The 27,500-nt window shown below is 40.3% G+C and overlaps 1 protein-coding gene across 1 annotated transcript in view; it reads left to right on the forward strand.

The window, feature by feature from the left end:
* Positions 1-27,500, forward strand: part of CLIP4 (CAP-Gly domain containing linker protein family member 4) — an 844,808-nt gene that overhangs the window by 780,902 nt on the left and 36,406 nt on the right. The window contains exon 9 of the mRNA XM_044060201.1: positions 9,343-9,407. Within this exon, the coding sequence (XP_043916136.1) occupies positions 9,343-9,407 (65 nt within the window). The remainder of the gene's footprint in view (positions 1-9,342; positions 9,408-27,500) is intronic.

Raw genomic sequence — 27,500 nt, forward strand, 5'->3', positions numbered from 1 at the left:
CCCGGGTTGTCTTCTCCTGTTAAGAAGATCTTGGTAGCAGCTCACAAATCTTCTGCTAGGAAGGTCTATCCAAGTAAATGGAAGTGTTTTTCGATCTGGGCCTCTCAGTATGACTTGGATCCTTTCACTGCACCAATTTCGGCAATTTTGGAATTTTTGTTGGACATTTTTAATCACGGCGCTAGTTTCTCTACAGTTAAGGTACAATTAGCAGCGATTTCTAACTTTCACATAGGTGAAAATTCGGCTTCTTTTAAACTTTGTAAGGCATTTTTGAATGGCAGCTTTCTTCTTAGGCCTCTGGTTAAGGACCCAACGCCCCTTTGGGATCTTAACCTTGTGCTGCAGGCCTTGGTTTCTCCTCCTTTTGAACCAGCGGCCATAGTTGATTTGCAGTTTCTGTCATGGAAGATGGCCTTTTTGGCAGCAATTACCTCCACCAAAAGTGTTTCTGAGATCCGAGCCTTATCTGTCAAGCCCCCTCATCTGGTCTTCCTTAAAGATAGTGTCCCTGCAGGCCAGTCCATCTTTCCTACTGTGGGTGGCATCAGAATCTAATATTAACCAGGTCATCAAATTGCCAGTTTTCTTTCCAAACTTTTAAAATAAGGGAGAGTACAAACTGCATTTGCTTGATGTACACAGGTAGTTGCATTTTTATTTGCATAGAACAAAATCCTTTCGTAAGTCTGATCAACTTTTTGTTTCCTTTTTTAAACCTTTCTTGGGAAAGCCTGTTTCTAAAGTTACTATTGCTCGATGGATTTCTGAATGCATTTCTTTGGCCTATCGAGCCAAAGGGCTGTCTCCACCAGGACATGTCTGAGCACATTCCACCAGATCTGTTGCTACTTCTGCTGCCTTTTGGTCCTGGGTTTCTTTAGAAGATATCTACTCTGCAGCTACCTGAGCATCATTGCACACATTTTTTCCCATTGTAAATTGGATATTCTTTCCAGGGGCAGGCCATCCATTGGCTCAACCGTGCTGTGGAACATCTTTCCATGAGGACCTCCCAGGGCTTGTTGGTAGCTGGCAACTCTGTCCCTCAGGTTGAAGATCAAATGAAAACAACTTCAGATAAATAAGTTATGTACTTGCCATAAAGTTCCATCCGAGTTGTTGCTTTTCATTTGTCCTCAACCCTCCTCCCCCCCCTGCCTTGTGTGGGCTGTGTAATGGACTGGATGGAAGAGGCATAGCCCCCATATCCTGGCTAGCTCACCCTTTGATAAGCCTCTTTGCGGGTTTTGCTAGGTTTATTGGCATGATTGTCTAGGTTGGGATGCTGCTGTTCTGCAACAAACTCGATCTGAGGGGAGGAGGGAGACAGGGGCATTATGGGTAGGGGAGGAGCTTGGACTTTGGATCCAACATTGGAGTATGAGACCGAGTCAGATCCATGCTGGATGCAAGTCCCTCATGTTGAAGACAAATGAAAAGCAACAACTCAAATGAAACGTTATGGTAAGTACATAACTTATTTTTTCCACTTATTAAAAAAGCCTCACTTAGCAATTTCTTTCCATTTGTGGTATTTCTACACTAGACAGCTTCCTCTGTGCACTCTCTGTTGGGGCTGCATGAAGTCTAATGATACCTTAGCAAATTACTTCTCTTGCTTTTACACTGTTTAGCCTTATCACATCTGAAAGTGCCTTGTTAAAGAAAAACACAAATTATGATTGCAAGATAGCTGTGTAATTCTCAATCATTTGCTCTCACTGAGGTCATAATACTGTTCAGTCTTTAAAGATTCACAACACCACTATCATTTGTAATTGCATTGCTTTCCTGGTCCCATAAACCATCTCACCCTTTGCGCAGTTCTGCAGCCCTTCATAATAATGTGTAATTTAAATGTCTGGGAATATGTGGCAAGTAAAGCAGTGGTTGTAGAAGGTAGAGGAGCATGTCATAAAGTAATGATCTTGTCACTGTTAAAAAGCACAATTTTTTTTCTAATCCACTGTATGATGTAAATTTGTTCACTTAATACTAAATTTATTACTGTACAAAGAAACTTGCTTGAGGTCCAAGTCTGCATTTCAGATTACGTATTTTACTGATATTGTAGGTATACTTTGATTTGTCTGTACTCAAGATTCATAAAAACATTGGTTAATTAATTTACTATAAAACTGCTATAAAAGCCAGAGATGAGTAGGACTATAACTGGACAGTTGTACGGGTAGGTCTAAGAACAGTTTTCTTTTTTGCTGGGTATTACCATTTATAATTGATTAATTAGCTAAAATGTTCATGTTATACTCAGAGTGAAGTAAAGGAGCACTGGTAGAGACAGGACCTGAAAGTTAAATGACTTTTTTTTAAAGGGGTAGATTATCTCAGCCATTTGCTCATACCTCACCAAGCACCTTTTAAAGAATGCGTAACATGTAGAAAGCAAATCTGTAAGTGTTCTAACAGGTCCATCATTGACACACTTACTGTGGATTCTCAAACTATTTGTGATCTTACAGGAGACACTAGGGCATTATGAGCTCATCAGCTGTGACCCTTACAGTGCATTAAAGGCAAAAAGTGTCTTTCCAGGAAGACAAGATCATGTTAGCATTTCTGCCCCCATGAAAGGCATTTAGAGTTAAAATGATAATTTTCTCCACAGACTCTGACATATATTCTTCCTTCAACCCCCCCGCAAGTATTAGAGCCCCCTGGTTCTGGAACCTACAGTATGATCCTCGACTCAGAGCCTACCCATCCTCAAGATCATGACTGATCTTCCGGCACCTTGATCTCTAGTACGGCACCTATTGTTTCTATGGCGCCTTCTATGGTTCCAGTTGCTTTGACAGCTCTGAGTCCTCTCATGACTCTTTCCCTGGGGGAAGGGTTGTCGGAGCAGGGTGTGATCCCTGTTCCGAGGTTGTCTTCTCGGTTCTGGGCTCCCATCCCTCTTTGGGCAGGCCTGACTTCCAGGTGATGGAGAGGGCACTTGCCTCAGCAGGTTCACAGCTAGTCTCTTTGGCACCAGAATGCCACATATACATGTCATTTGGACCACAGCTGACACAGTCCACTACCCTGGGACATCGAGCACAGGAACCTCAAGATGTACCCTACCACAGGACACCCTCTCGTCAGAGTCCTCTTCAGATGTCCCTGCTGAGGAGTTTACCCCATAAGAGAATCATGCAAGAGGAAACACATGGATTCCCATGAAGAATCCTTTACCGAAGATGCAGACTGCAGTGAGGGGGAAGGGTCCCCATGGTTGCCCCCTGAAGATGTCTCCTTTGGGGACATACTAGAAATCTTAAAGCAGCGGGGAGACTGGAAGCCCACCAGCCCTTCCTCTGAGGAGCCTATATTCTTGCAGTCTTTCCGTGTGTGACCCTCTACTTCCTGGGTGACCCTGCCTGCAGATGATCTAGTTCAGCTCATTGTGCAGCTTGCCTGAAAGAGTCCTGACACTGTTGAGCCTATCCCCTGGAGACGGGACGAAATTCTTTCCCCTCCAGAGGATCACCGTCATTGGTCCAAAGGCTTGGCAGTAGACACTGTGGTGGTGGTAATGGCCACTAGGAAAGAACTCGCCAAGGAGAGTCCTGCTGTCCATCCTCCAAACAGGGAGTCTCAGACAATGGACAGACCAGAGAAGTGGGTGTATGCTTTATCGACCTTAGCCATTCAGTCCTTGAATTACTTGGCACACTTTACCCATCGCTAGAGGGACCTGATCACAGAACTCTCAGAAACCCTTGCAGCAGCACTGACAATGTTGCCTCACAGCTTGCCACCTCGGAATCTGTCTAATTCATCCATGCGGTTGGCGGTTGAGTTCTTATACTACCAAAGGGGCAGCTAGAGCAGCGGGTGCAGGCGTTGTCATGAGACTTAACGCCTGAATGCACTTGTGACTTTGCAGACCCTTTTAAGTCTTCCTTTGTTAATGCTCCCATTGACGCTTCCTCTCTTTTTGGCCCATAATGCTCCCATTGACGCTTCCTCTCTTTTTGGCCCAAAGGTGAAAGACACATTAGCCAGGTGTGAAAAGGATGGCAAGACTGTCTGCCGTGGGCGTGTGTTTTTCCAATCCCCAACCATCCTACTCTAGGAAACAGAGGAGTGGAAAGATGTGGTACAGGAAATCCCAGGGTCCTTTCCACGACACGTGAGTTTCCTCCCTGGGGCAGAGGGGGAAACTCATCAGAAAGACACCCCTTCCGAGGCAGAGTGTGGGGGGGGTCCATGTAATCAGGGATCTAGCCCTATCAGCGCTTCTGAAGAGAGGCCCGATTGCTTGCCTCTGGAAGCAGTTGGGGGGGGGGGATTTTCTCTGCACTACTTTGTCTGGAATTCCATAACAATTTGGTGCATATAATTACCAGAGGTTATCTCATCCCTTTCGATCTTTACCTGAGGTCTCATAGGCAAATCTCCTGATGTTCCATCCAGTCAACAGGATACAGCAGCACAGGAAATTCAAAAACTGCTTCTAAAACGAGTCATCCAAACAGTCCCACCAGACCAGATAGAATCCGGATTTTACTCAAGGTTCTTTTTAGTGCCAAAAAAGACAGGGGACTGGAGGCCAATTTTGGACCTCCGCATCCTAATCAAGTTCATCAGACAGACAAAATTCCGGATGGTCATGGTTCAGTCTATCCTCCTGTTTCTGGAGAAAGATGATTGGGTCTGCTTGATAGATCTCCAGGATGCATATTATCACATAAAAAATGGACAAATGCTCCAGGAGATTTCTTCGCTTCCAGCTGGCAGCCAATCACTACCAATTTCGAACGCTGCCCTTTGGTCTCTCCACAGCCCCCAGAGTGTTCACCAAATGTATGGCAGTGATAACAGCTCACTTGAGACCGTATTTAGACAATTGGCTCCTTACACCCCTACCAAGCATCTGCTGCTTCTAGCCTTGCATTACACCCTACAGCTAGCAAGATCCTTGGGGATCTCAATAAACAAAGAAAAGTCCAAACTGGTACTTACTCAAAATCTAGAATTCATAGGAGCAACTTTCGACACTCAGTCTTGCCTGACTAAGATTTTAACTCCAGATGATACTCTGTCAGGACAAGGTCTCAGCTCATGCAGTCCTTCAACTACTAGGGTCAGTGGCAGCAGCAATTACTATAGTATCTGTTTGTATGGTTTTTTCATTAAACCTTGGATTTTATCATCTTGAACATTATTTTGTGTTTACAGCTCATGGTGCACTCCTCTGATTCTTTTTGCATTTGTGGTTCTACATATTGAGGGTGCTTTACCTGGCAAACATTGTTTGTTGTTCCCAATTACTATAGTTCCTCTAGACTACACATGAGACTCATACAATGGCTCCTAGCATCACAGTGGTCCCCTTTAACTCATCCTTTATCCTTTCTGATCCACATAACAAACTACTGCAAACAATACTTAAATTGGTGGATAAAGCCAGAAAAGGAACTATGGAGTCGCCCTTTCTCGCCCTCTCAGTCCAAGGCCATATTGACCACTTTGCATCCCTGATGGGGTGGGGCATTTCCAGGGAAAGACGGTCCAAGGCACTTGGTCCCCCATGGAGGTTAACCTTCACATCAATGTTCTAGAACTGAGGGCAGTGCTTCTGGCATTGCAAACATTCCAGTCTGTCCTCCCATCAAGGATAATTACTATCCAGTCAGACAGCATATCCGTAGTCTGGTATATCCACAAACAGGGGAGAACCAAATCCTACCCATTGTGTCAAGAAGCTATGAGAGTTTGGCAATGGGCGATATCTTCCATCTGCTTTCTGATAGCAATGCACATTCCCAGGGATTCCAGTGTGATTGCGGACAAGCTGAGCAGATGCATTCTCCTGCCTCACGAGTGTTCCCTCAATCCTGTCACAGCGGTGAATATCTTCAGCCACTGAGGCCAACATTACTCCGATTTATTTGTGTCCCCAACTAATCACAAATTCAGTAGCTACTTTGCCCTAATCCCCCCTCAGGGGGATTCCCAGAGGGATGCTCTACTACACAATTGGTCCATGGGACTTCTTTATGCCTTTCCTCTTCTTCCTGTGATCCTGAAATTTCTAAAGAAGGCTCCTTGGTTGAAAAGCAGACTAATCCTCATTGCACCCTATTGGCCCCCGAGATGTTTGGTTCCCCTTCCTTTGGCCTCACCTGGTCCACCAACCGTGGATTCTGTATCCAACTCCAGAATTACTGTCGCACCTGCAAGGGTTAATCCTTCCAAACATGTATAGTCTCAGGCTGACAGCTTTGGTCCTCCACTTCCAGTAATTGCCAGGCAGAATAATCTATCCTCCCTGTACAAAACATTCTTCTGGCTTCCTGTAAACCTTTCACCAGGAAACTTATCTCAGCACATGGAAAAGAGTCATTGTTTGGTCTCGAGAGATAGGACTAGACCCCTTTCCGGCTTCTGTTAGCTCGGTATTAGACTATTTATCATATTTCCTCCATTCGAAAGCAGCAGTTTCCACTATTCGAGTCCACCTGGAGGCTATCTCACACTTCCACAATGGTTTCCAGGACTCCTCTTTAATATCTCACCGTCTCTGTAAGACCTTTTTGAAAGGGGTCACACGTATTAGACCACCCTTCATGGAACCAATCGAACCTTGGAATTTGACACAAGTTCTACAGACCTTGACTCGTCCTCCCTTTGAGCCTGCTGTCACTTGCGATATGAAGTTTTTGTCTTGGAAAACTTTATTCTTGGCAGCAGTTACTTCAGCAAGGCAAATATCAGAACTACAAGCTTTGTGCATAAAGCACCCTTGCATGGTTTTCCATAAAGAGAGCATATCACTTCGGACTAACCCCTCTTTCTTACCCAAAGTTATTTTAGATTTGAGTATTAATCAATCAATTGGCCTGCCAGTTGTCTTCCCCAATTTTTCTAACAAAGGAGAATATTGTCTGTATTTGTTGGATGTACATAGACAATTATGTTTCTACTTGGACAGGACTAAATCACTACGAAAATCTTACCAGTTATTCTTTTCCATCTCAGGACCAAAATTGGGAAAATCTATTTCTAAAGTAATAGCCGAGAGTTTGTATTTCCTTTGCCTACCAACAAAACAAAGTCCATCTGACAACTAAGATCAAAGCTCACTCATCCAGATCAGTTGCTACATCTGTTGCTTTCCATTCAAGAGCTTCCATAGATGACATTTGTGCAGTAGCCACATGGGCTACTCCTCGTACATTTATCACTCATTACAAATTGGACTTGGTCTCCAGAGGGAGAGCATCCTTTGGCTTAATGGTGCTCAGGAATATCCTTCCATAGGGCCTCCCAGGGATTCAAGTAGCTAGGGACTCTGTCCCATTCGTCATGAATGAATGAAGATTAACAACATCAGATAAAGAAGGTATGTTCTTACCATAATGTTCCATCTGTGTTGTTGACCTTCATTCATTCATGACATCCCACCCTCCTATCCCCTCTGAAAGGCTCCTGGAGGTTTGAATTTGGTCCTAGCTTCATGATAGGGCATTTGCTCAGACAAAGCCTCCACTTTCCTTTCTTACAGGCAAACTTGATCTGAGGAGATAGAGATTGGCACCATGGGTAAGCTTAGCTCGAGACTTTTTGGCTGGTGCGAGCTTGTTTTAACAGCCAAGTCGGTTCCGAGGATGGAACCGATACCCATTTGTTATGAATGAATGAAGATTAACAACACAGTTGGAATCTTATGGTAAGAACATAACTTCTTTTTATATTAGATTGAGAATTCTTCTAGTATATAACTTTTTATAGCAATTTGAAGTCATATGAATATTTCATGCCTTCTATATAAATTAACAACTAAAGCTTTTGCTTACTATCTGCTTGCCAACTTGTTCATAATGTATTGCTACTCAGTGTTCTTGTGCCTATCCTTTTACACATTTCCTGTTGTTTCCTGCTTTCCCTCATTTTTAACCTGTTTACTTTCCAGTCTGTTTCCACTATGCTTCCTGCTTCACTTGTTATCAACATTGCCTTATGTGCAAACTTTACACAAATAAATGTACTTGCTTGATTTTCGTATCTCTGAACATATTTATCGCCAGACTTGCTATGTTATGTGTGAGGTCTGCAAGGCTAGATTATTTTAATAATTGTCCTGTATACATGTGTCTCTTTTTTTATATATATATATATATATATATATATATATATATATATATATATATATAAAATATAACTTTTCCCTTAAGACTTTGTTCGTGGCTGAAAAGGATTCACAGGCAAGTCCATCAATTAGGTTAACAAACAAAATGCTCAGGATATGCAAGAAAGAATGTAAAATCAAAACTATTCATTCCATGACTGCCTTAAGTCCATACAATTCAGATTATTGAACTGACCATCACAGAATCTTTCAAACCTCACAAATCTTTCAAACTTCATTCCCAAGCCGTGTCATTGTACTATGTTTTCAGTGAATAACCATATATTTTTGAGAATAGTAGGTCAGCCTACCCCCCCCCAGTTATTTTGGTTGGAAAGGTGAAATTGAATTGTCTGATGCTGAAAACCTGCCAAGCTGTTGTTCTTGTGTATACTGTCCTTTCAGTTCATCATTCATAGACTTCACTGAAATAAAACAGTCCTCAAAGGTTTGCATAAAACAACACAATCCTCAGAAGTTTATTTGCCTATTTGAAAATGTCTTTTTTTTAAACAAGGTCTGCATTCCAGCTTTTGCTGAATGTAGGCACTGGAAAAGATCTTCCTAAGGGGCATCCTTTGTAAAGCAAATTTCCAAGTACTTCACTGAAGTCCTCTGAAACTGTTTTGTGACCTTTAATGTCTTAACAGTACCTTTCTGATCTTGTTCTGTAGCACTATGGTGGCTTGTGCTGGTGTCTTTTTCTATTACATAATCTCATATTGGGCTATTTGACGTCACCCCCTTCTCTTTTAGCCCTTTTTGTATGTTCTGTCCTCAGGCCTTCTTGAAGTTAGTGTGTCGTTAGTGTGTCTTTAAGGTGCCTTAAAGCGTTTTGAAGCCTACTGGTGGCCATATACTTGTCAGGACATGATACATTTAGCTTTGCTTGCTGTAACAGTAAATGTTAGAACATCTACTGTTGCAGTAAGTTTTACATACAGAACTATGCTTTCATTGCCATTTCAGAAATTCTTTTTTTTTTTCAGTCTTCAGTAATGGTATGAAAACTGGATCTGATTTTATAATATTTAGTGCAAAGTTGATTTAGAATATGTTTTTATTAGTATTGCTGTAGGCCATTCCTAAAATGTGTATCTTTGATGTTGTTTTAGTTACAAGAGTGTGTTAGCTTCTGACCTTAAACCCATTGTGTGTTATAAAAATGTAATTACTTATACTATTATATTCCTGTTTTACAGGATAACTGATTCCATGGATTCTTTATCTGATATCCCAGCAAGCAAGCTCAATCATTCTTTCCCAGGTAAATACAGTATAGCAAACTTTTCATGATTGAATTTAAATTAACTGAAAAATGAATTTCAGATAACTAATTAAATAAAAAAAAAGCAAATAGATGGCATGATACAGTCTAGAGATACTGTTATGCAGTAGGTTTTGTTTTTGGACATTTTTGTTTGGCTTATCTTGACTAGGTTGGAGGATGAGCATGGTTTAACAATATCCAGCCGTTTCTGTAGTAGACAGTGCCAAACTTTTATCAGTTTAATGCAAGGAAGTGAACAATGTTCCTTCAAACAAGAGTACAGATGTTACTAATATATTTCTGGTCTCACTAACGAGCCATTTTTTCAATCCATGTAGCAGATGGGTTTCCTTTTGTTTTGTTTTTTCCCTTCTTCCAGCCTTTGAGAACAGAGCTTAACAGTTTAAAAGTACTAACACCTGGGCCTAACCACAACAGTGCAGCTCAGGTCAATGTATGTTGTTCTGTTATCAAACCATTTTTTTTTTTTTTATATATAGAGGTAGCTAGTCATCCAGACTGTGGAGACATGATTAGGTCTTAAGGGGTTTGTGCAGAAATAATGCATTTACAATCGCAGATGCCTTTGACAAGTCTAGATACTTCACTTATCCAGTTTAGCAGTGGTGGAATTTGTGATTTTAAAATTGTGCATTGCCATTTTCATATCCATTATTAAAAAAAATGACACTATACTATTCAAGGTATAGTAAGGTTTTATGAAAGATAACCAGCTGTTAGAAGTATATTTTGCACTGTGTTCTATATGATGCATTTTTATGACTGCCAAAGGCAGTAGAAAGAAATGTGCTGCACAAAACATTAGTGGTTGGCTTAAATGTCTGAACTGGGTAGGCAAATTAGGCAATGGTGGGTGGGGGACAAGCTGACACATTCAGCAAGTAGAGGCATAAAGTGCCTAATTCAAAGTGTTATTTAGAAGTGAGACAAAATACAGTGCTGTAGTGAGATGGAGAGTTTAGGGAGGGACGTTTTCCGGGGTGAGTAGGATTGTCGAAGGCATGGGGGGTAGATAGTGTGGGCTACATAGACAGTCTAGGAAGAAATAGTGCCAGTGTCTTTCTGTCTGTTCATGTTTGAGATACACATACTGCATAGGAAGCATTTAGGGTGATTTTAAGAATAGTAAATCCCTCCTTAGAATGGTGGAATATGACTTTGACTTTAAAGACACTGTAGTGCATAACTGTCTGGATTTTTTTTCCTGGTAACCCCAGATTAGCATAGTTACTGATTTTCTGGAGTACCTGCACTTTGGGGTATGTGTCCTGCTTCCCTTGCATGACATACTTCACAAGTCTAATTAAGAATGTGCACCACTTCTGTGAATCTCTATACTCTTAAGTCATGTATACCTTGGAGGTGTTCCTACAGTTGTAAAAATCATAAAACACCCAACATGGCATTGGTTATATTTCTCAGAGAAGTACAGAAAGTGAAGAACTCTTACAAATGCTGTCACTTTGAATTAGCCCCCTATAGGAGAAGCTATAAGAAGCTCAAGACAATATTCGCAGCGAAGAAGAATGCAGCATTGGAGGTGTCAAACACAGGGAAAAGCAAATGGATCCTTTGCATGTTACTGGGAAGATATTAGCAATGAAGAGGCTAGGCGTTAACGGTCTCCTTTTAAAATGCATGTTCTTGAGATGGACCCTTATTTCTTACATGCAGGATGCTCTCAAGGACTGAACTGTTACTTATTGTCAGCTGACTACCTGGGAAGTAGAAATGCAGCCAGCTTGGGGTGGATTTGTACATCCCGAGTTACCAGAATTAACCTCCCATTTGATTATGTGTAACGTAACTGCACATGGCTAGCTCGTGTGGAGACTGCCTTCAAGTCTCTGAATAAACGGCCTAGTGATCAATTTTGGGCTTGGAGTGTAGTTCTCTCCCATTCTCCAGGTTAGGAAGGCTCAGTGGTCTGAATAAAATTTCCAGTGCATGCAACCCACATGTTGGTTGTCAACAAGTTTATCTTTGTGTTGTGAGATCTGCTTTCACAGGTATTGGGACATGCTCTTAAGGAACATGGTTTACTGCTGCCTGCTTAAGTTTTACAAGCTTCTCATGATCATGTGCAACCTCTGGTGTATATTACCCCGGCATTCTTTGCTTCATTGCTGTTTGTTGGTCACCTTATGTTGAGTGAGCTCACCTCATTTACCTCTTCGAGGCAGAGAACACTAAAGGGGGATTGATGATCCTGTGAGCCTTGTTTCTGATACCAGCAAAGATAATGAGGCCTTCCTTCTTGATGACCTTTCTTTTGTTGAGTTTCTCAGGTACATGAAGTCCACTGTGGATAAACCTGTTACTATATCTTCACACAGAAATGTTTTAAGCAGTGCAGTAAACTCTCAGTTAACGGGAAGTCAAGCAACCAGCAAAAAAAAAAAAAAATCGAAGAAAAAACACTACAATTTTCATGTGTTGCACTTTGTTTTGCCACTGCAGAAAATGGTCTACTTTTCTTTGTGAAAAGCTCATTCTCTAGAGAAAAAAAAAAGTATGACCGCATTTACGTGAAAGTGCTCTTAAACGAAACTGCACTTTCACGAATATCGGTTCACCGAACTGGTAATATAAACAAAAAATAAACACTGCAGCACCGATGCACGCTACAGTGGGGATAAGGGAATGTACCTGTTTCCCCACTGTAGTGCGATCTCAGAGTTAATATAAATAAAGCAGTGAGGGTGTGGGGGGCACAGTCTCCCACATGGGGTGTGCAGGGGGGCTTGCCCCCCCTGCAAAACTGCCTTTATAGTGTTTTTTTTTGTTTATATTACCAGCTTGTTGAACTGGTATTTGCGAAAGTGCACTTTCATTTAAGTGCACTTTCGCTTAAATGGGGTCGTACTTTTCTTTTTCTAAAGATTGAGCTTTTGACAAAGAAAAGTAGACCCGCAGAAACATACCTTACGTTTTTAGAGTTTTAAAAAGGAAGCTAGGAAAAAAGTCCCTCTCTCTTCAACCTGAGGACAAGTCAAACCAAACAAATAGTATAGGGTGCAGTATTAGTCAGGCCTATTTTTAATAGTAACACTCAAGCAACCAGAAACTGCAGTTATTCGACATCTACCAATCCCCTTGGGTGCTGGTTAACAGAGTTTACTGGGCCTAAGAAGACAGTCTAAGGAGTGTTGAGTGATTCTACTCACAATAACTGTCCAAAATGTTGCCATTTACATTGCCTGGACGCATATGATGTTTTGAAGTTCCTCTGCTCCAATCCGGTATTGTTCCCTGTACTTAACCCTTGGTGGAGTGGAATGCCAACTTAACAGAATATCCTATGGCAGATTCCCTTGTGATTTGTTTGGCACAGTGTGTGTGCGTGTGTTTGTGTGCACGTGTGTGTGTGTGTATATACATACACACACCATACAGCCTTTGTGCTGAAGTCTTTGGATTTTGGATAGGACGAGCAAGAGGATACTCTCCACTTCCACAGTGGGCCTTCAATCTCCAATTGTCACTTGACAGTCCTCTCAAGTGGATCAGGTACTTTAAATGTTTGAGTACTCCTTAGTTATGGAGTTGAAAAGATCCTTACAGTGACTTATTTTGTTGTCCTAATTATAGCCACCTATAACTGACTCTGCTGGCTAGCATTGTGACCAAGATATCAAGCTCAGAAATATTCCTGTACTGGATGGCATGGCCTATGCTCTCCTGTAAGTTGAAACCTTCTTCTGTGATGGTATAATCTTTATTCAGGCATATTTGTTCCTCATCCTGTATATCTGATACAAAGAAGTTCAACTTTACTAGCCTCTAGGACTGACGCTGCAGATGTTAAGGCAACTCAACACTTAAAAAGTTCACTGGTATCCTGGAACCACCCCCCTTCCCATCATGTATCACTTATCTTATTCTGTCCATTTCTTCTTTCCCAAGGCTTGAAAATGGTCAGAGAAAAACTGCCCCATGTTTCCTCTCTGCTTTGTGTGCAATTTTGACATGAAGGTTTGGATTTGTGCACTGATGCAACATTTTTATTTCTTACTTCCTTCCTTTTTTAATTTTAGTCGCAATAAATTGAAAAATCAATTACTTTCCTCTAAGAAAGTCTTTTTTTTTTTTAACTTTCTACATCATTTTGCCATAGCCAGGGTCTCAAATGGAAAAGACCACTGGAGCTGTTTTAATACTAGCAGTCACAAAGGCTAGATGAAATTCAGGCAGTGCATCTAGAAAAGTAGTGTAATCACTTTCCTCATTTATAGTTATGTTTTTTGAGTCCTGCTTGAAGTATGAGGGCCATGTATTTGAGACCACTGACCTAAGCCCTGTGTTGAAATGCCTAAATCATTGTTTAGAAAATATGCCAACGGTGTGCCCTTCTGCCTACTAACAGACCCACTTAGTTGTTTCTGTATAGCCACAATAACAGTAAAATAATAAAATGACAAGAAAGCATCTGAGAAACTGTATTACATCAAGAATTAGCATTCAAACACCCTAGCACCACAACACAGTAATCTTCAAAGGGGTAAAGAAAGCACAAAGCAGCATGACTAAGTATTTGCCAACTGAAATTAGCCCATCAACAAATTAGCATGTGAAGGAGCAAAAGGAGAACCCCCATTGCATTTCCTTTTTTCTGTTAGTACAAACATCCATCAAATATATGTTGGGGGCAAAAGGTTATTTAGTAAAGAAAACTGAACAAATTCAATTACATATGCAGCCAAAGGATCCATTACCTAAATATAGTGGGTTATGCTTAAGTCTCCAGTTATAACCATCTTATGTGTTCTTGACATGGATGCCTAAACTTCACCTCAGAATGAAGCTTGATAGGTGATACTTGGCATCCATGTCAAGTACACACAATAAGCTGGTTTTGATCAGGGAGACAGTCTTAATTCTTATAGGTTCATAGGTAGGTACTAGACTATTGGCCCTAGGGCCTATATAGGCCTAGCCAAGTGGTACCCTGGCTTTTACCACCCAAGAAAATTATTTTTTTGTGCCCCTGTCAAGCAAGAAGTGATCCCTGGGGTGAATTTCCCATCTCCCATCCAATCATCAAGATTTTTCTTGAAGAGTGCTAATGAGGAGCTTTGTTTGATATAGATAGGTAGTTTGTTCCAGAGTATGGGAAGTCTCTGGGACAGGAATCTATCCCTCCAGCATGTTCTGTTTATTGTGGTGACAAGGTTTAGGTCCCTAGAGTGTGTAGCTCAGAGGGATTGAGATTTCTTTAAGTGGAGCATGTCCAACAGCTGTGGGTTTGACATAGCTTTGTATGTTAGGCAGAGATCGCATTTGAGTAGGCGGTATGTGACAGAGTAAAGCTGGAGTTTTTTGAGACGATCTGCATAGGGCATCTGTTTGAGGCCGGTAATCCTCTTTGTGAGGTATTTCTGTGGCCTTTCCTGTTGTAGATGTTTTGTGAGGTACATACCAAAAGGGGCGTTGTACTCTATAATGGGTCTAATGAGTGATGAGTAGAGGGGAACAATGACCTCTTTTTTTCCTGGATGAGAAACCTTTTGTGATGAGGTGTGCCACATAGAAGGATTTCCTGACTACTGTGGCAATGTGATTATCAAAGGAGAGACTACTGTCCACCTGTGTCCCAAGGTCTCTTATCACACTTTCGGTGTTTGCAAGTACATGGAGGCTTTATATGGTCCATATACTGCCAGATACAGGAAACAGAAAGAAGAAGATATGGGAGCAAGTGTTTTACTGGCTTTGAAAACTGGCAAAGCACTTAGGCTGATCAAACAGGCAAGCATAGTATGCTTTTCAACTTCTTTGCTTAGGTATTCTGGACAAATCAAAACTAATGGGAGGACAAAGGATCACAATTTGGGACAATTTTTCAATATTGCTTTAATTCACTAAAAGTTAATAGAACAACTGTAAGCTGTACGAAACTCTGTAATGGCTGGTGTTATTGATTGACTGTAAGCTTTAGTGGTTTACCAGAAAATCAACAATTTTGACAGGGACAGAACAAAATACGAGGCAACATTGGGGACTTTCTGCAAAAACCAGGGGCATTTGAGAGGTATGGCAAGCAGAAATTAAGTGCACTTCTTTAGAAATAATGTCTTTAAATGCTGTTAGACAACTTGTTCTGCCACATGTATATATGTATTTCAGAGCTTTAATAGCTTTTAGAAGCTGTTTTACCTTCTGCTGCTATTCCTTGCCAGCCAACACTGTTCTTCATCCCTAGCATGACACCTGATCTTAACAGGGCTTCTGGTATCCTTAAGAAGCTTTTGTTAAACTCCCCCTAAGTGCTGTTAAGGTGGGGTTTCACATTAGAGAAGCACTCTTTATCTTTTTCCCAGTTTAGTAGTGTAATTGTAGAGATCCATCCACTGTAGTATTTTAAAGCTCTTAAGCCACCTTCATGGTATATAACTTGCATCTAGACTAATGACTATTGTAGAGAAATGTATATTTTTCTGTCATTCATAATCTTCTGTAAAAGAAGTAAAGTATCCTTAATACAGGACTATAATTTTCTGCAGAATTATATCATAAGACTATTTCTATCTATATTTTGTAAGTAGCGTGGGCAACCTGCTGCTATTGGTCTCCTTGGAGTTTAACAAACTCTTAATCAGGTTACAAAAGCAGTAAAAATTAGGTTTACAAGGATATAATAAAGTTAGTTGTTTTTTTAATATATATAAAGCCCAAGCTAACCCCTTTATCAACCAGATCTTGTATTTGGTTTATAACAATATTATGACCTTTATCTGGAACTTTTTATAAGTCTCGAGTCTTGTCTGTTGGATAGATGTATGTGTAAACACTAAAAAGTGTTAAGTATCATAGTACAGTTGCCTTAATCTGCAGGATTAATTGTAGCGTTTTTCTAATTCTTGTAGGGCTTGCCGTTCTTGTTTAAATTTAATTAAAGGGCACACATCCCTGTCACTGTAATAATACACAAGTCATAAATTTCACGTACATGATGTGTCAGTAGAAAGGTCTTCGAATATGTTATTATTAAGAAGTAAAAATAATGTTCATAAAAGAAACAAAATTATCCAAAGCATTTTCAATTGACTGCAATAACTGGGAAATGTGTGAAAAAAAATCTTTAAAAGAAATATAGTTGCTGCTGTTATTGGAGTCATTATAAAGAAAGGCATAATAAACTAGAGCTTTAACATTTTTATTAAAAAAAAAAACAATGTAATTTGTATATGAAGAAGCAGTCGTCTACTTTTTCTCAGATTAACATGGTAAATTTGTTGGAATAAATTCTAAACAGTATAGACAAAACATGGACTGAGTCACTAAGAGCAATGCTTCAAATCCATCAGTAGATGAAGTTGTACTATTTCTATAAGGAGTTTCAGAAGGGAGGGCAGGAGGAAGCTTCAGCAGTGGTATTAAAACATACTTTGCGACTGGTGATGTCTTACCTTTTATTTTGGAAATTGTTTCCTTGATATTCATAATACCTTTGTTTCATTGCCTGTTAATGAAATAAATGGTCTGATTATCTTGTACTATTCTTGCTCATTGTTATATTTTGTGGACCACTACAATAAACAGGACTAACAGATTGACTGTTAAGTTAATTTTTCTGGCAGTATGATTCCTGCTACTCACACTTTTTGTATGCACATAACAGAACTTTGGCATCTTCGTGCACAGTCAGTGTCTGTCCTCTCCAAAGGTTTGTTTCTCTTCCAAAAAAATGCTTCATTCTGATAATAGGTCCAATGGAATCAGTGCTCTACACCGGTTAATGAATTCACATCATCTGAACCTTAGACATTTTTTCTGCCCAAGTGTTATCGGCTATAAAGGTTGGAAAGAAATCCAGTAAGACTTCAGACTCCTTAACCGATACAAAATCATAGCGACCTTATGGTCCTTGTGAGCAACAGAATTTTCTAACTTCTAAGAAACTTACATCCCATCTTTCAAGTAAATAAATAAAAACTCTTCTTCTGCTCCACCTCCAGCAACAATGGCAGAATCCATAGAAAAGACCACCAAAGGGCCTTTTGGTCCAAGGGTTGTAGTTAAAAATGCTTACTGATGTAGTGTGGAGTCAATCCTTCAGTAATAGTTGTATAGATTGCTTGTCCAGACATTTCTACATTTTCTTCTCCTGCTGTTGACTGCTAGCCAGAAACACCAGATATCTATGCATTCCAGCTTACATGGGTTAGAGTAGAAATCATGGCTGAAGTTACTGGCAGTGTTTTTAAGAAAGGAAATCAAATGCTGATTTTCCTGTCCCCTTTGATTTGGGTCAGTAAGGGAAATTGTTTTCCTCATGGCACCTTATTTTCTGTGGTGCTTATATCCTTAGTACATGTGGCTGTGCTTTTGGACCCTGTTTTACTTCACCAAATACAAGGTGTGCAGCTGTAGACATTCATACCTGAAATGGCTTTGCAGACATCATACTTTTTGGTACCAATCTTGCTTATACCATATCTTTATTTATTCTGTTTATTTCCATTTACTTCCACGTGTTTACCAGGATAGAACACTGATCAAGCTTGGCCATTTTCAGGTCAGTCTTGGCAATATACATCAAATAGTGATAATGACAAAGATTACATTTTTGAGTCACAGTAGAATGCACAGTTAGTTCAAGATGTATTGCAGAACATAAGTTATACTAATTCAGGTAACTGCTCTTTGACACTAGCAGTGCCAGTCCATTGCCAGTGTTCTCAATAATGGTATTCATTGTCACTTGTCCCAACAACAGGTAATACTGATGTTAAGGCCTGTGTCAGTATTTTCAGTGCCTGACCCCTGAAACCCACATTATGCAATAACTCCCAATTGTATTTGTTCTAACATCGCCTCCAACATCATTGTAGTCTGTTGTTCAGCTTTCAGCTCTCCCTTAGGAGGCATTTAAACCCATTAAAGATATTTATGTCTGAGAATCTGCACAGAGGCATGCTCAGCTATCATCACTTCCCTTATCAAGCACACCTCATAGTTCCTCTTTTCCACTCTCCCCATTAAAAGAAATGTATAGTGTTCTGATTCTGAGTGATCATCATCATCATCATCATCATCAAACCCACATTTTTACATGTGTTCTTCCAAAAAAACCTAGAAGGCACTAATGGCATCCAGTCACCCTTGTATTCTCCAATATAGAGCCTAGACAAGGAAGAAGGGTCCTCTCTCCTCCTTTTCCCAGATGACCGTAGATTTGGGGAATATTTGCAATTAATGCAGCAGATAACAGAGTGTCTTCTGATCCTGTTCCTATGCCCCAGAGAAGGTTGCAACAGCCTGGTTGTTTCACACCTCAGTCCTCTTGAGTGGTTCACTTGTGGTGGACAATTTAAAGGCGGTTGCCAGAATCTAATTAGAAATCCAGACGTGGTTATCTCTGTACCTGTAGAGCAGTAAGTAGCTTTCTGCTCCCACTCCTTGGAGTATTCAGTTTCAGAAGTGACATCCAAACATAGTCTGTGCATCACTCCTACAAAAGGCATCTTCTCCACAGACTCCAGCTGTTCATCCACCAGCAGCAGGTCCTGTGCAGTGATTAGATTTGGGAAGCACGTGATCATCTCTCTCTTTCTCTCTCTCTCACTTTTCTTATGGGTATTTTACTGCTTTATGCACATAGTGTGTTTTGAAGGAGCTTTGCTGATAAACTGCACCTTTCACCGTCACTAAAGGAGATACAACACAGACCACTGAAAAGTAAGTTAAAGACCCAGGTCACTTGTACTCATTTGAGCAGTCTTATGGTATATATCATTTACAGTGCAGGAACAGGTTCCAGCATAACTTTTTGCTAGTAATTTTAGCTGTGACTCATGTGCATTAGGAATACTGAGATGACATTTTAGACTCCCTTTTCTCTCTACCTCCCCTGCATTATCATTAGTATGATTAGCAGCACTTCAAAAGAATTGAAGAGCAAGGATGGTTTCTGCATAGACAGGTAAACCCTTAGGTATAGCCCAGGCAAAGATTGACTAGCAGCATACCTCGCAACCTCTTAGAGCAAAAAAATCTGGACAAAGCCTAAAATGATGGGGGGACAAATAGGGGACAGATTTTAAATATTATTCTTACAAACTTAGAAAGTTGATAAAATAATAGGTTTTGCATTAGCATGAATTTTCTGAAGGATGTGGAGTCTTAAACTCAAATGTTTGTCATTATTTAATGACTTCAATCCTCAGCTATTTGTCAGAATGGTACAGATTTTAGGAGAAACGCACCAAAAATATGAGGCAAAAATCTGGACATTCTGCGAAAATCTGTACATTTGAGAGGTATGATTAGCAGTCTGGCCATGTGAGGATTTATAAAAGGAAGATGGAACTGAGACACTGATACCATCTTTACTCATTGTTGGGGGTGAGGTGGAGGTCCATTACCTTGCACTGCAGGCACTTGCAAGAATGTAAAGGTTAGTGCAGTCAAAAGATTCTGGAGTTAAACATATACTTTTATCCTCAGATGTTAGGACCATTCTTACACAGCTAGCAGTAAGCCGACAAGTAACATGTTGATTCAGTCTGTAAACAGGAAATTCAAGCATTTTATAACCATATAACTAAAGATGGCCTACTGTGAGGTAACTTCATTACTTACAAATGGAGGGAAAATGTGGCTATTATTTTTTAGAAAAAAGGAGTATCCAAGAGTTCTTTTAATGTGCTCTTTCCATAGCCAGGCAAAAGAAAATTATGATGTATTAGCTAAAGAGATGTATTTCGTGCACACTGTACTTTTGCACATACTGAAACACTTGGAAACAATCCCTGGTCATATCAGTACAGACTTCATGTCTGTACAGGTTGTATTCTTCTCACTTTCCTTCATGCATCAGGATTTGTGCTGTAAATTCAATACATATGCGAGGATGCCTGATATTTAGAATTATCCCATGTCATCTTAACTCTTAAAAGCAGTTGGAAAAGCACATGGTAAAATGCCAGATGCACATAACCTGTTCATTAGTTTTCATCAGGAGGAGGTGATGTATGGCAGGCAGTTGTATTGACTGGAGGACTGTGGTTGGCATTGCCAAGCTAATCATGTTTGCCTTCATAGGCATGTCTGTGGGAGCAAGCATAGCAAACTCTTTCAAAATGACACAGCTGAGCACACACCATCCAACAGAAACAGGGTAAGCTAATGGATACACCCCACAACAAGAATCTCTAATGATGTGATCTTAGAAGTTAATGCTTTCAGGGTGTTATCCTCTGTTTGGGACAGTTAGGGTCCTCCACTAAATTTGGACTAATGTAAGTCTATGGCATGAAGAGTGAAAATAAGCACCTAAGCCATTGAGATTATGAGAGCACTGTAATTTGTATGCCTGCTAAAGTTTGGATTCAGGCAAAAAGCATAAAACACCTTCATTGCTGACCAAATGCTGGCCCCTTCCTTTCACTTGTCTCCATCTGCACTGGCAGTCTCCAGATTTAAAGTACTGTAGGGGTTTGCAAGAAGCTCAAACCTGTGGCAGGATGGAGCTGATAGTTGGTAGAAGTGTACGGAAAACGTCAGAAAGTAATGTAAGAGCTGGGCAAGCCCCTAACCACTGTGAGCACAATTTCCTCATTCAAACTTACTTTTAAACGCATGCAAAGGAGCAGAGCCAGTGCTAATTGGAATCAAGACATGGCATACAACAGCAGCAGAAGGAAAGAGAAAGATCTCACAGATTGGATACCAGATATTGGGGTCCTAGATTTTGGGGTCCTTAGCAGTCACCTGGAGTCTGCAGTCATCCCCAGGGTGAACAGTAGTCCTGCTACTTTACCTAAATTTTCTTTTCTGGTGACAGTTGGGTGAAATATCCCTCCACTTAAAGGTTTAGAAACTATTTTGAAGAGCAATGATTAAGGGAAATAGTATCCAGAATTTATACCATACTGTTTTTCTCCTCCCCATTATCTCACTGATCGCTGTGTTTGAGTGCCCACTACATTAGAAACAAGAGGCGTGAAAAAAGATATTGTACCTAATCAGTAAAAGAACCATCCAGAAAGTCACATTGATCAGAAGGGCTTAGTATAGTACTCCATATTCTTTTTGGTGCCAATGAACAAAAGACCATGGGCCCCTTTTTGGATCTTAGTAGTCTAACCAGATTCATTCCAAGGAAAATCTTCAGATGGTAATGGTGCAGTCTGTCCTTGTTAGTTACTAAGAGACTGGGCATGCTGTTTAGACCTCCAAGATGCTTACCTCCACATCAAGATTGCCAAAATATCTAGGAGGTATCTGCTGTTCTGGATTAGAACCAGTCATTGCTAGTTCAGATCGTTCACTTTCGGTCTCACCTCTACATCCAGGGCATGTCTTTAGTAGCATCTCATCTGAGACTGCAGGGACACAAGTTTTGCTGTACCTAGATGGTTCTTTGCATCCCCATTGTAATTGGTGTGAAGAACATGCTGCTCCTTCACTACCATATTTGAAGATGGAAAAAAAAAATCTCTGCTGAAACCATCATCTTCCCTTATAGTAACATTGAGCCTTGCAAGGTCCCTTTTATTACTCTTTCAGAATACAGACATTATATGCACACTAAATATTTCTTTATGTCCAGGCTTCTTCCCCACGACAAGGTACCATCTTTTCAGGAAAAAGGTGCTTCTGTATGCACAGTCTGTTCTAGTAGAGATCTGTCTAATAGTTGTATGTTTTATGGCAGCTTCAGTTTTTATAGTTAGTCATGCCAGGTTTTACATGAGAGTCTTTCAGTGGACAGCTTTAGTCTATCATTTCAAGTTCTCCACAGATTGTTGAGTGCATTTACAGTGGTGGTTAGAGCTCTTAAACCTTCACTTGGGAAATCATTTTCTGCTTCAGACAATTTGCACTGCAGTCATCATGGATGCATCTGCTGTGATGGTGGTGGGGTGGGGTGCTTCAGTGGGCAGACTTTTCAGGGTGCCTGGTGACTTCAGAAGTCTATTCTTCATATAAGTGCTGTGGAAATTGAGGTAATTCTCCTGATTATGTTGGCCTTTTTGGACTTTCTACCTCAGACAGTCATCTCAGTCCATTCAAACAAAAAAAGTTGTTTGGTACATCAGTAAAGGAGGAACACAGTCCTTTTAACCTGTGCTGAAAAGTGGTGACAGTATGGGTGCACATCATCTGTTCACACTACTTTCTAGTTATATCCCACATTCTGAGGGAGGCTGTCTCTGTGGCAGATATGATTAAACACACTAAATGAGTCTATCATGGATGGTCTGTAGTCCTTCAGCGACTGGAAAGATAATATGGAGTCTCTGCATCTCCAGCAAATGTCAAACATACTATCTTCGTGTCTGTCATTTCCCTCCAGGCCAAGGGTGCCGTATTTCACAGGTGGACGACTCCTCTTGATTTTCCTCCGTTGTCTCTTTCTAGAAGCTGAGTACAGCACAGTTCTTTCTTTTGAGATTTTCAGTCACAATTCCAGTTTTGTTATGCAGCTGAGAATAGAGATGTGTCTTTTTATGGTCATTTGGGAGTGGGCTATCTTAGAAATTGGTATGTTTTCCACTCAGGACATGGTTTTCCCTCTTTTCAGCTCAGAAAGGCAAGGATATTGTATGCTATACTTATTCTTTCATTTGCAGAAAATATTCATATTTTCTGTTTTCTCTGATTCCACACCTAACAAAATTCACAAAAGAAAATCCAAGTTTTGTCCTGGTTGCCCCATAGTGAAAAGAGAAGGCTCTGGCTTTAATACCATCAGTTCCTCATTAGCATAGGAACCTATCCCAACACAAATCAAAGAAGTCCCCCACTTGGAACATCATTGGGTCTACATCAGGCCTGATCTGCTCCAATGGATATATTTTCTCCTTCTGTACCTTCCAGTAAATTGTCAGCAGCAACTGAGACTGCCAAAAAGCTTTCCACTTGGACTTATTGCGTGTAACAGGTTCTCTATCCAGCCAAATAGGTATCCTATACCACCTCATTTGAATAGTCTGTATGGAATCCTGAACTGTCACAGGCAACTTTTTCTCTTGAATGTGAGTTATTCCATGGTCATGGTGCTTGTTTGAGACATCTGTGTGCATTATGACCTCGTGGACCACAGAATTACAGCACATCACTGGCTGATTAAGTACTACTTTAAATGAGAGGTACTTGATAAGGATCATTGGCGTAGGATTCATGTATGTGATTTGCAGTAGTCTGCTACAGGTGGATGCTGAATCTTTAGGCAGTTGAACGGCCCCTAGTGTGTGAAATTGCTACGAAAGAGAGAGATTTGCATACTCCCATGCATTATTTTTTTATGTCTGAACTAAATTAGTCACTCCTTTTTTAGAGATTTCATGTCACCTCAGCTTTCTCAGCGGTCTTTGTAAATCTTAGTCAGGTTCTATGTCAGTATGTAACAAAGTTTTTTCCAGATATTTGGGGCATAAATAAGATAGCCTAAGAAAGTCACTAAAAGTGCTATTATACATTCAAATTCCACTAAAAGATACTCTCCTCCACTGCTTTGTTTGTTTATTATTATATGGGCCAAGAAGACAAATGTACATAGCTATGTTTATTGTGTTCAAACAGTACTCAGGTATGAAAACTAGAAATCTGGAAGCATTTGTATAACATAACAAAATGTATTCACTTTCAGTCAGGTATAGTTCTTAAAATGATATATTAATCTAAATTTAAGAATAAACAGAGACCCCCCCCCAAAAAAAAAAAAAAATTTAATATATTCAAGGAACCTAAAACCATGGTGACTACTGAGCCATCCAAGTGGCAGACAGTGGCTAATTACTTAAATGTGTTTTATTAGTATAGTTAGTGTAGACAGTATAGATGTATGGCTGAGAAAATGGCCTCTCTTATGCAGAGTCACAGAGAGAAAAGTTCTGATGTACAAGTACAGAAATGTTGTATAGGTTACAAAGACTATTAACACACTGTACACCTACTGAGTTCAGAAATCCAAATTAATTCTAGTAAAAAATCAGTAGACATGGACTGTTTTGATATCTACAGCATGTATGTTTACCACGTTTAAAACAGGAAAATTAATTGATAGTTTATTCTGCATAATAGATGTATATAAAACTTTTGAAACACTGAATCATCATAAACCTGATGGCAGTACATAATTTACTGATTCTTAGCACATTCTTTTCAGTAAAGTGAAATGGGAACCCAATACCATACCAGCTTTTTTTAAAAAAAAGAGAGTGATTTTTTAGAAAGTGTTTCAGAAGCATAGCTACTTGCACCAAAATCCTGGTAGCACAGGGATAGGTGTAATATGGTTTCCATAGAAGGTCAACCATCACCCCTGCTTTAAGGACTTTACTATTGGACAAAGGAGAGCAGGGAATTTGATAAGGGTTTTAAAAATCTACACTTACACCACAGCTTCTGTAGGGGGTATAAGTTACAGGAATCATCTGTCACAGTACTAGTCAGAGAGAGTAAAAAAGCTTGACAGTATGACTGATAAAATTACAGATCCATCCCTCAAAAAAAATGTGAAAACCGACCCAGCATCTAACAAAGTAGGGTTATATGTGGTCAGATATGGACACAGTACAGTAAATGCTTACCTTTGTACTGCTGCTCCTGGTTCTTTCATTATAGGACATGCATGACAGAGACACCAACCTTTTCCTTGGGATGTTGAAGCCATGCTTCTTAATGACCTACTTGATAAGGCTTTCCTTTTCAGATTCTATCTCAGAAAGTTCTGCAGTAATTGGAGAATAAGGGGAACAACTGCACAAAACTTAAAACAAATATTCTGCCCATCAGTTTCAAAATATAATAGAAACTGGGAGCTGTGCTTCCAAAAAAACAAGCCATTTAATAGAAAGTGAACCACATAGCCGCAGTCATGAACAAAAGACGGTGTCAAAGAAAATATCAGACATGGATGGGAGGGAAGCATCAGCCCTTTGGTCTTTCAGAAAAGAAATGCATGTCCCTTTTAGTTTCTGTTGCAGTACATATACAGGGCAATTTTTGTGAAGCACAGTTATCATCTGATAAGAATGTGTAGTGTCAAAGGGAATTCTATAGAATTTTACAAAAACCCAATGTTGTTCTTCTTCTTTCGGCTTTTCCCGATTAGGGTCGCCACAGCGGAACTCCGGTCCGCTAATGATTGGCAGTAGGTTTTTACGGTGCCGAGGTGCCAGCTCGACACCCAACCTTCAACGATGGCACGCCCTACACATGTCTTTCGAATGCCACTCAACCATGGGGAGGACATGCACACTCCACACACACCCTATGTATGTCTTTCGAACTACACTCGACCGTGGGGAGGACATGCACACTCCACACAGAAGGCGCTCCAGCCGAGAATTGAACAGGAGAACCTCTTGCTATGAGGCAACAATGCTACCGCTGCACCGCCGCAGTATACTTTACAGACTTTATCCCTTGTACACCAAAACAAGTAATTCCTGACCCTGCCAATTTTTAACCTGCTGTGCATCCACACAGGCAATAGGGTCTTACTCAAAATGTTCCTGTTCCCAAAGAAATGACAATGTAGATTCATTTTAAATCTATCATATTTTAAATACATTTATTTAGAAAAACAACAAAAAAGTTCAAGGTGTTACATCAACAGTGTGCCTTTTTACTAATTTCACATCCCAGTTTTATATTCTCATGGGAGACATGTTCATCATTCCCTGTGCTGCAGCCAGATGGAGTGGCTTCAGTGTTTTCTTGCTACCTTGCAGGATGCAGCTAAGGAGCATTTCAGGAGTAGCAATCTGTCTACAGCTTCATTTGTGGCAGATAAGTCCCTAATGGGGAACCTTTCCACACATAATTCATTACCCTTTTTAAGATTAGAGCATATTTCTTTCTAATCTTTAAATAAAAATGATATTTTTTTCTTTTACAAAGAAACCAGATATTTGTTTAAGTGCCTGTAATTTCCTGTCAGGAATTGCTTTACTAGATTTGGAGGTTTACTTTTCTTGGGGCATTTTTTGTATTAAAAGTGTAGTGCTTTTGCAATTTGAGTTTAGATGTTCCTGTTTTACTTACAGGGAATGTTAAAATTATGGACATTACTTTTAGGGCTTGTGTACTGACTTACCTGAGCAGTTGTCTTCATTTGCAGCAGTGCACCAAAAGGAACTACTGTTCAAGGCAAGAATTTTATGAAGTGCTTGTGAATCTGCTTTGGTTTTTAACTATTCCCAGTAGTGTAGGAGTGCATGTGCGTGCGGGTTCTGCTAGTGAACACTCTCTGACCGAAACCTTTCCAGCACTGCTTGTCAGCAATTAGGCCTCTTCAGTCACAGCATGGATACTCACTCTGGTCCCTGCTGGTTCTTATGCTATTGTACCTTAAAAGAAAAACTTACTAAACGTGAGTGCATGCAGTCACTGTAGGCTCAGTCAGTGCTTCAGCAGCTGGTGGGGGATCCTGTGGTGGCCATCCATTGCTCCTCCAAGTTTATTTTTGTTTCTTCCACAGTCACAAACCTGGTGTCAGACGCATCCTGTAGGGCTGTTCCTGTTTTCAGTAAGGGTATGGGAGAACCATCATTCTTTCTAGGTTGGGGAGATGCTGTGGGAGATGATATTGGAGTAGATGGGGAAAGAGGCCAGTTGCCCAGGATAAAGAGCCCTTGCTTATGCCATCTTCTTTCAGGGTTACATTAGTTAGGAAAACGAAACAGACATTGTTCATCTAAGGGTACACTCGTATAAAAAGGTAAAATTATCACCTTAGTCAGGAGTTTATTGTAGACAGTTGGTCTGCATTTCAAAAATCCTTACCTGAGCAGTATTGTGGTACAGAAAATCCTGAGTCGGTAAGAAGAATTTGACAGTGATAGAGACAGAGCTCCATCTGCTACAGATTTCCAAGGCCAGGACTCTGATTCTGGGGAAAGCACTTATGCCTAATCTCCCTCAGAGAAGTTTTCTTTTACAGAATCTATTTCCAGGATGAATGGTCAATTTTTATGGGAACAAGTGGAAGTTTCCCCCCTAAAATAAGGAGATACTATGAATTATTGCAAGTGGAGGTCCCACATATTACTCCTGTTCCTCCTAATTTGCTAGCCTTGGAGGATGTCTTTAATGCTGCCTGCAGTACTCTGA

The sequence above is a fragment of the Protopterus annectens genome, chromosome 1.part2 (assembly GCF_019279795.1).
Source record: "Protopterus annectens isolate FY-2018-M chromosome 1.part2, PAN1.0, whole genome shotgun sequence".
NCBI classification, from domain to species: Eukaryota; Metazoa; Chordata; order Ceratodontiformes; family Protopteridae; genus Protopterus; species Protopterus annectens.